The following is a 10322-nucleotide window of genomic DNA, read 5'->3' on the forward strand; positions in this document are numbered from 1 at the left end:
AATTAAATTTGCATAAATTAATACTTAATTATTATTTTCTTGTTTTAAATCAGAAAAAGTCAAATTTAAATATTTATATAAATTAATTCAACGAAAACTTTTTAATTGTTATATATTCGCAATTTGCAAATTTTGAAATAACTGACGAATTTTTAATCTGTATGTTAAAATTTCATCTCAGAAATTTAAACCTACTTATTACGATTTCTAAACTGGTCAATAACATACCTGTTGCGGAAATGCGAAGGGAGAGTCGGCCTGTCCTTCCGGACGTTTTCGAGTTTTCACATTCACTCCTTCTTCAGCGAAGTAAATTAAATAAACAAATGTCGTGTAAACAACATCGAAAAAATAATTGTCACTGCACTAAATCCAAAAACACTTTAAAAAAAAAAAATACTAAACTGACTTAGAGACTAATAAGTACAGATAAAACACAGCATAGTCAATTTAAAAATGGAATGTTAAAAAAAAAATAAACGAGTCAAAAACGTAGTTAGAAACTCGCGATGGCATCGGCGTGTTTACGCCAAAGAGGTTGGTTATCAACTACAGGTGGAAGGCGAAGCGAACCGGCGAGAGGCTGGGTGTGTTACACAGACATATAGCGCGGATTACGCGGTTCGTAATATATATATAAGCAATTGCAGTGAATATACAATGTAAGCTATTTTCTATATAATAAAAAAACAAAAACCCTTTTTTAATTTATTCAATTCAACAACTATTATATACATATAAATCATAGTTTTATTTATATTACGTTAATTTTACAATATAAAAGTTAATAAACAAGCAATAAAAGCATTCATTTGGATAGCATACAATCATACAACTGCATAAGTTGTATTGATATCCTTGTCTTTCATAAATGTTCAGCAAATGCATTTCGCGCGAACCGTTACAATGTTTGTAAGAGGACGCGTGAATGTATGATGTTCTGCACTATTACAACCTTTACGTTCATTAATTTAAGGTCTGAACTAAGTTTTAGAACTCGAGAACTTCGAGAAGGCAGTGTATGATGCGACGCTAATGTCAAAGTAGCCGGTTTTCCGGATGACCCGGAATTGTACACGATGCAGGTGGGTCGCATTTTAAATTAATAGAAAATAGAATTAAAAATATAAGAAAGGATATTTATACGTTCATTCAAAAATTAAGCCTCAAAAATTTTTCCTTAGCCTCCTTTTAATAAAAAAAAAAAATGTTATTTGCTTGAATTGTTTTATATTGAAATTCGTATGATAGTCATGCTTGGTTTTACATACATTTGGAAGATTTCGTTCAATGTGTTCATAATCATCATCTTCAGAGTAGAGAGTAAAGATAATTTAAATATGGAATAGCCCGTGTGACTGGTGACACACTGATCCATTTCTCAGCCAGAGGATCGGAACTGCGATTGAACGAGGAATTGCTCGGCAATTATTTAGCCGTATTTCTTTTTAATTCCAATTTATTCATTCATTCTCATTTTTCCTAAGAATCTTCCGCTATTTATCTCTTTGTGCTAACTTTGATTTGCTGTGCCAAACAATGTAAATAATAAAATATCTGATCCAGCTTCGCGTATAAAATTTAATTTCATATATTGAATAATAATTAATAGTAAACATACATGTGGACCCCATACCGCTTTTGTTATAATTAAATGAAACTTTGCATTTTGTTATTCGTCGACACTATGCAAGTAGTTGCAAATTTGAATGAACGTGCCCTGCATTCACCGTTTACGTCATAAAGGCAATCAATAAGATAAGAAGCAGTTAATTTAATAACCGAAAACATTGAATGAAAATTATAAAAAACAAAATCAAAATAAACTTTATTCAAGTGGGCTTTTACAAGCACTTTTGAATCGTCATTTAACAATTAAGTGAAGCTACCACCGGTTCGGAAAGTAGGTTCTACCGAGAAGAACCGGCAGGAAACTCAGTAGTTACTCTTTTTCAACATTTAAAAAATACAATCGTATTAGTTAAATACAATTATATATGTATGTAATGTAGAATACATTACATACATATATAATTGTATTCTGGAAGTCAACAGGTATTTATTCCAAGCTTTTTTATCATCTACAAAATCTTGTGTCGAATAATATGCCTTTTTTACTAACGATTTTTACAAACGATTTGAATATAGGACACGGTAAAGTTAAAAATGTCTGCGGAATTTTATTATAGAAACGGACACCTTGCCCCAAGAAAGATTTATTGGCTTTCCGGGGTCGGAAACTTGGTGTTATAAGCTTATCCTTACTTCTAGTGTATATACAAATGATTATAACTGATTTTATCAACGTGATCAATGTTACTGTGAATGTACATAATATTGTTGTAAATATATTGCGACGCAACAGTGAATATTCCTACTCTGTTAAAAACATCCCGAAGAGATTACTAGCTTACTCTGTAGGTATACAGAAGTAATTACGTTTGCTTTCTTAAGTACTTTTTATGAAGGTTTCTTATTAATATATTTGACACTGAACTGTAGAGCATTGCTGTAAGAATAAACTCGATTGTCATATAATGTGTACCATATATTATATAGTAGAGCATTTTAAACCAACATTATTTACTGAAATAAAAGAAGGTCGCCTGAAATAAAGTATTGAAAAGCTTGAATGATAGAATAGAAAATCGTTAAATTAATTTGTAAAATAATAATTAGGTTCCTCTACCCCTTTTGTAACCAGAACCTCCAGATATTGAAATCGAGATCTGAATAAACGATATAAATAACATTAAAAAGTTACAGGGACAACATACATAGCGTATGATTACTATTATACTTATATCAAAATATTAAATATATTGCTTGTTTGATAGACAAATAGGTATAAAAAATCTTATCAAGTTAATTTACGATTATAAAGGGAAAAGTCGAGTTTTATTAAAAAAATTCATAGCCGTTCTTTCTTTCAAACTTCTTCTATTTAAACAGAACCCCTAGGTACAGGTAAGGAATTAATAGTAACAGCCTGTAAATTTCCCACAGTTGGGTCTCATCTTCCTTTGAGGAGAAGGTTAAGAGTAAATTCTACCAGGCGGCTTCAGTGCGGGTTAGTGAATTCACATGTGGCAGAATTTCGTTGAAATTCGACACATGTAGGATTCCTCACTTTTTTCTTCAGTGTTGAGCTTGAGATAAATAATAAACACATGTTAAGCACATGAAAATTCAGAGGTGCTTGCCTGGGTTTAAACTCATAATCATCGGTTAAGATGTGAGCGCTCTAATCACTGTGCCATCGCGGTAAAGTATTACGGTCTCATATCATCAGCAGAATCTACAAAATCGGAAGATTTACTTAATGCCAACATTTGGAAGTTGATAATGTTCTCGTGAATCTCAACATTCACGTGCTGGTCTTCACAAATAAGGGGTACCCTTGCCTTGGCATAACAGAATCATCGGCTACGATTCACGTCTTGTAAACAATATATATTTATATACATTTATCTATATTGTTCGATTGTCGATTAATAATTTTCAACTTTCAAAATTTTAATAGACAAATTAGGTAGAGATATTATGGGACATACCTGTTTTATTGAAATGTTTGATTTCATACATTATAATAATGTTGAGTAGCGCTGTTTACTAGTAAAAATTTCAGATGTATAAAAATGGAGTAAGAGTCGGCGCAGACGTATTTTTGCGTAGGTATAGAACAACACAACTTAGATGTAGCATTGGCAAATTCAATAAAACCGATTACTGCCGATTTATACAACCAATAGAAATAGCTCACTATCGCGCCATTCGACGCTATTCGTCGCTATAGATTCTCGCGTCAGTTCAACCCGAGAAAGCAAGTGCATGCAAATCGACGTGTCAAATTGACGATTATAATCTTATGGTATTACAAGTTATTACGTTTGTGTAAAGATCATTTTCACATAAGAAAAAAACATTGATAATTTGGGATAGCATACTTAATTCGGATGTGAATATTGCCGATGCTACCATCTATCTATGTTCTGTCGCGTAATTCAAAATTAAGCGATGCGAACCAAAATGTTGTTCGACGACGACGATGTTCATTAACAAGTATTATTATGTAATAAAATTATTAGAGCGCCAATATCTTTAATCTACTATCAGATGAAACATTTCCCAGAACAATTATTAAAAAAAAACTTCAGTACACACGATATCGACAACCCAAAAGTTTTCACACAAAAAAAATACCACGACTTACAAATTATTAAGGAAAATGAAACACATCAATTTAAAAAAAAAAAAAGTTTAATACTGAACCATTTTACAATTGTTTATTTACAGTATATTATGTCGATTTTTAGCGCAGTATTACTTCTATGAACTGATTCAAATAGAATGCTTCTTTCATGACAATCTTATTATTTTGAACACTTAAATTAAATAAAACTAAATAAACTACAAGATCAGGATTTCCTCCTTACTAAAGAATACACTAAGTTTACCATTTCACATACTTTTGTGTTAGTTTAAAGATCTTCAGAGGCAATAATTTTTAATTCGTAAATAGATAATCTCTGTTTCCAAATATTCCTGTTAATTTATTTTATTTTGTGTATATATAATTCTTCAGTATGTCTGAATGACACTGAACTTCTCCAAAACAGCTGAACTGATGTTAATGAAGGTTTTTTGTTTAAGAGGATGGATGGTTATTTTGGACCCATAATATATAAAACAACTTTAAACATTAAAAATAACTTTTATTAATTATTTTACTAATAAGATCCTTTGATTGTATGAGTTCTTTCAATGCGGTACAAATTGTTCAATCTCCCAATATTTAGTAATTCAATATTTAGAATGTTGTGGTATAGAATGTTCATTAGGGATTTTTTTGTTTTGTTTAATATTTTTGTAGAAAATAGCAGCACTGATCTGGAATCTAAGTAAACATTATTCTTTTTGAAATTATGGCAACATTTAATACCATTTTAAGTATTTAGTATTCTATTGAAATTGTTTATTAATACTATATAACTTGTAAACCAATACAAACAGTCACAATAGCCTCATTTTTAATAAATAGTATTTTTTTCCATTTGACTCACAGATGTTTAAGTACAGTATCAACTTTAAGAAGTCACATATTTAATATTATGTACTTTTTAGCTATTATTTTGGGCTTAAGTATTTTATGAAGATTATTCAGTGTACACATTGTTTTATCCTATATACCAAAATCACCGACGGTAACCGCCGGACCTCCTCAGATCCTATAACTGTGGTTTGATATCTTTATTGAGAATTAATATTGGGTTCTGCATGTCGAGCTGAGACTGTGCAATATCACTGAGAGCACCTTGGATCTTTTCAAGCAGTATCTCGCCTTGGCGTACCACCTGTAAATTTAAATGAAAGATAAATAATTGTTCAATGTCTGATTTCACTTAGTCAATGGGACATAAGTTTCAATTACATATAAATATTATTGGAAGAATTAACTTTTTGTTTATATTTATACTTGGTATCAAGATTTAACAAGTTACTTTAAAACTTATAATAATTAATAATTTAATAGAAACTTACTTCTTCTAATTGCTCAGCAGCCTCCTTATTTTCAGCTTCTAAGCGCCTTAAGCTTTGTACTTGAAGTTCTGTAGAACTTTCTTCACTGGGCAGGGATTCAATAAGTGTATCAATGTCCTTAGCACAGCGGGAAATTAGTGTTGCAAATAACATAGCATAGTCCTCTTGGTTCTGTTGCTGTTGTGGGGTTTGGGAGCCACTGCGATCGAAACCAGGAAACTTGCTTGGTGTAGAAAATTGTTGCAATATACCGATACTATTGCAGAAATGCTCGGCTTGCTAAAAATATTTGTATGATTATTTTAGATAAGGTTTTAATTTCAATTTTTTTTTAATTTGTGACAGGTTATGTTTTCATTATGTTTTAATTTTTATATTCTAAATTTGTGTTATGACTGTAATGTTAATTTTATGGATTATTTTGTAATTATAGTTTTGTGTTTACCTGATTAATGGTATCTTGTAACTGTGTCAGTCGATCCGCCATTCTGTTGTGGATGAAGTGTTTGTTTAGGAATTAAAATTATTATAAATAAATAAATTAATCTAAATGTTTAACTTTGGTCCATATATCCAAATGTAAATTGTAATCAAAATCAATGATGCGTGACTGCCAATGACACTGATGTCAAATCACTGTTTGAAGTGTCACACTGTCAGGCGACTCAGACGTCATTGTGATAGCGAACGGATTTTTTTTTTAGGCAAAGGTCTATTTTGTAAGTTTATAACATAGAACATTGTTAATTAAAAGATCTTTGGTACATAAATTCAGTTTACTTGTTTAAATAGATATTTATGTTTATTTGGATGTTATTTGAGGTAGAATATTTAATTAATACCTGTTACCCAATACGAATGAGTTTGTTGCTTCCAATTATTGAAGTGTACAATATATATGGATCTTGTAACTATAAGCTGCCATTATTAATATAGTAATCGTATTTATCGCGTATCGTTTATTGTTAGAGTGGACAGCTTATAAAGGACTGACTCTGATGTCCTAGGTTAAAACCCAGGCTACCAATAATTTTCTTTCATAGCTTAATATCAAAGTATCCTCGGTGAAGTGAGTAAATAGAGTCAAGGATCTTGAAGTGGACGGTGTTTGCGCTCCCTTGTCTGGGAATGCACATAAAGTCTTGCGCTTACTTCTGGACGTATCGCATTTGCCATACAAACGAATTATAAGCCCAAAAAATAGAGTGGTTTTGTGATTACGCGTGTACTTTGTGCACCACACATACAACTAATCAATTAGTAAACACAATATGACTGAAAAAAACTCAGGATACTTTTTTATGGATAAAACTTTTTTATTACTTTATCGAAAATATTCACAAATTCGGTTTTGACTAAAAGTATTTCTTTTGATGTAGTCCATAATGTTGTATCCACCCGGAACCAAGGCTTAACAGATCTATCAGCTTATTTTTATAACGGCAATATCGATATTACGTCCTATTACTAAATTCAGAATTTCCTGCAAGTGTATAAAGAATACACGATTTTGAGGGACACATTTTACACGCAAATTTCCCTTTAATTAAACAATAATTATGTATCTTTATTTATACCTCTACACTGCATAGTTCGCGGAAAATGTAAACCTTTCGACCTACTGAACTCTGGCATAAATAGGTACTTAACTTACTCGGGACGGAGAACAAGGTCGAATACCAAAGAATTTACAAATTTGAATGAAATTTTTTTTTAACGCATATTACCATCCCAAAATTTTAATAAAATTTATCGACATCGAATTACTGCGGCAAAACATAAATAAATTAAAGTAACTAAAACAAATTCAACTTCACTTTTATTCAAATAAGCATGGATACATAGGTTTATTCTTGGCCAAAGACGTATATCACAATAATTGTCAATTTTATACAAATGAAGGATTTAATATAATAATAATAACAATTGAAATTAATGACTAGATTGATATGGCGTAGCGATTAAACAAATACATTTAAATTATGAATAATATCACAAGTACCTATTCGGTATAAATATAACAGCTTACAAAATGGAGTGGTACACATAATTAACTTCAAAGGAATATTAACATATTTTAATAGGAAGTTACCAGTTATTTTTAATTTGTAAATATAACATACAATGATGGTGTATTTAAGTCGTCTTCAATTTGCAATGATACACTAAAAATAATTTAGAAAGACTTGAGATACATTAAACAGTATTTCTTTTCTTTATTACAGCTTCGACGGGATATCCTAGAGGGGACCATGCATATAATTAAAAAGTATACATATACGTATAATAAAATGAGATTAATATTCACTGATGATGTGATGCTACAAAAATATGACTACAGAATACAGGTTAAAACTGCCTAATAATGGCAAGATACATACTGGAAATTTATCAGTTTTTTTTATAAATTAATAATTAGTTATATCTGTGCAAATACTATACAAAGTTATCACTTTGGTTATTGAGTATCTATGACAATGTGTGATGCATTTAACTTATCACTAGTCGCTAGTGCTTGCAGCAATGATAAACCTCACTTTTATATCAAATTTAATGTCTAGACTTAGTTATTTTCTATTATTTACCACCTAAAGACTAACTTCTATATAAAAAACAAATGACTAGAAGCAATTGCAGGATGTAAAATGATATTTCTAATAGGTCTTATGTGTCAATACAAACAGCTTAATATTCTTTCTTATAACTAATAATACTTTTAAGACTAGAATTTATACCTAAATAGGAAGAATACAAAGACAATAAGTATATAAATAACATTGTGATAAAATTACATATGAAATAGATTTGCAATTACATCAACAAATTAATATTTAAAGCTTATAAGGAGCACAACACAAGAGATATAGAGGCAAATACACACAACACAAGACTTTGGACAGTCTTAATTATTAAGTGCAATACTTCAAAACATGAAGTATAACACATCTATATTGTCAATTATTAATGAAATATGAACTCATACTATATATATGTATATGAGTCTGATATATTTATATGTGAATTAATAAAGTGAGTGCTGATTATGTTTTCTCAATAATATATAAAGAATCAAATTTATCGGCTATGTTATATTACAAGATTTAAAATGATAATTAATAATAGTTAACAAAGGTTTCTAAAATCAATCAAAGATTAGAAACACATGCATGACCAAAGAGAAGATATGGCCATATCTGTGTGACCAAGAAAATAAAGGAAATTTGAAAATACTTGGTCCCACAGGAGTGGTTATGCTTTACAGAGAACCCTTACAGTAACACATGCTTCTCTTGGACATACAAGAGTATTTGATTTCCTTACTTCAGTTATAAAGTGAACATTATATAGGTTTAGAAAATGTTGCATTTACATAGAAAAAAATATTATTTTTAATTACTGTGCCAATACTCCTAACTTACTCCTCAATTGTGAATCAGCAGGCAATGCCAGAGCCCATTTTCGTAAACCTACAAGCATCACCGAACTCAAGACTAATACTGCTCCAAAAACGGAAAACTTGCTTGGTATTTCATTAAAAAACATAACCTGCCATAGGAATGCAAAAACAATATCTGCAGAACGAGCTATAGCAACCGGTCCCGCCTGTTCCATTTGTAAAGACATTGTTAACAAAATTTGACCCAAATAACTGAATAAGGCTAGGCACACAACTAGAAACCTTTCAGTCCCACAATTGGGCATACACAAAGCACCAAAAATAAACGAATAAAACAGTGTTTGCACTATAGCAATAGCACCAAAATTGGTCATAATAACAGAAAAGTGCAAGCCTTTTAAAACTCTGAGTAGCACATAAGCATTTGCACCAAAAATCGTAGAAACAAATGCAGCAATAGCACCTCTCAAGCTATTATAATTCTGATTTGTTTCTACTTGGTAGGTACCAAATATAAATGGTGGATGAGTTATTAATATAACACCAATCAGAGTTAATATTATTGATATTGTGTTCCAAATACCACAGGGTTCTTTTAAGAAGACTCTAGCAAAAAGTGCCACAAAAACTGGCACGGAAAATACAATAACAGATGCATCAGCTAGCGGCATATTCCTGAATGCATAAAAACTTAACATTAGTCCCACCGTGCCTACAATAGATCGCAAAATTAAAAGCACGCGTTTACCTTGAGGGAACACTGGTTGTTCTGTATATATTACAATAGGTATTGTTGGCAATAGAACCCCAATAAACCGGAACATTGCAAGTTGCATAGGGTCTATATTTACCAGGCTCTTCACAATAACTGAGCATAGTGAGAAAAATAGTGATGAGAGTGTCGCCAGTATCAAACCGAGATAAGGACATCGTTTTATAAGTGGCCTCTTATTTTCCAGTAAGTTCGGTACAGATTCGTCGCCACTCCCGACCGATAGATCTACAAGATGTTGCAATTCCAAGTGCTCCGGCATATTTTGATATCTGTAAGCACAGCCGTATAATAACATTAAAATTAATAAATCACTTAATCATTTCTTGATTAATTTAGTAAAGCATTCATTACATTTGTCTGTATGTTTAGGATACTAGGCGGTTGAGGAAGGAAAACGTTAGATATTATGATTCATTGTTATTATAATATACCACTACTTCAATTTAACATAATACTTTAATTCATTGAAAGACATTGGAGTTGGAAATACCCATGAAGAACGTATTATTTAATTCCCTATATTGACAATCTAGGTTTTCATGTTTATTGAATTTGACAATTGTTTGACAAAAAGTACCTACATTGACAATGTAGTAGAGATTTCTATAC

At 30.9% G+C, this 10322-nt stretch overlaps 3 protein-coding genes across 3 annotated transcripts in view; all 3 read right to left on the reverse strand.

Moving 5' to 3' along the window:
- Nucleotides 1–539, reverse strand: part of LOC124532908 — a 104442-nt gene extending 103903 nt beyond the window's left edge. The window contains exon 1 of the mRNA XM_047108024.1: nt 229–539. The gene's annotated coding sequence lies outside the window, so the exon portion shown is untranslated. The remainder of the gene's footprint in view (nt 1–228) is intronic.
- Nucleotides 540–4953: 4414 nt separating this feature from the next.
- Nucleotides 4954–6196, reverse strand: LOC124533207 (mediator of RNA polymerase II transcription subunit 21). The gene is made up of 3 exons (XM_047108395.1): nt 5987–6196; nt 5542–5820; nt 4954–5354 (listed from the first exon to the last, which is right to left on the reverse strand). The coding sequence occupies exons 1-3, from the start codon at nt 6026–6028 to the stop codon at nt 5229–5231; spliced, it is 447 nt and encodes a 148-aa protein (XP_046964351.1). The 5' UTR covers nt 6029–6196; the 3' UTR covers nt 4954–5228.
- Nucleotides 6197–7342: 1146 nt separating this feature from the next.
- On the reverse strand, nt 7343–10188 carry LOC124533054 (solute carrier family 35 member G1). Its single transcript, XM_047108225.1, has 2 exons — nt 10065–10188; nt 7343–9982 (listed from the first exon to the last, which is right to left on the reverse strand). The coding sequence occupies exon 2, from the start codon at nt 9970–9972 to the stop codon at nt 8935–8937; it is 1038 nt and encodes a 345-aa protein (XP_046964181.1). The 5' UTR covers nt 9973–9982; nt 10065–10188; the 3' UTR covers nt 7343–8934.
- Between the last annotated feature and the right edge of the window lie 134 nt (nt 10189–10322).

This window comes from Vanessa cardui, chromosome 10 (assembly GCF_905220365.1).
Source record: "Vanessa cardui chromosome 10, ilVanCard2.1, whole genome shotgun sequence".
Lineage (NCBI taxonomy): Eukaryota > Metazoa > Arthropoda > Insecta > Lepidoptera > Nymphalidae > Vanessa > Vanessa cardui.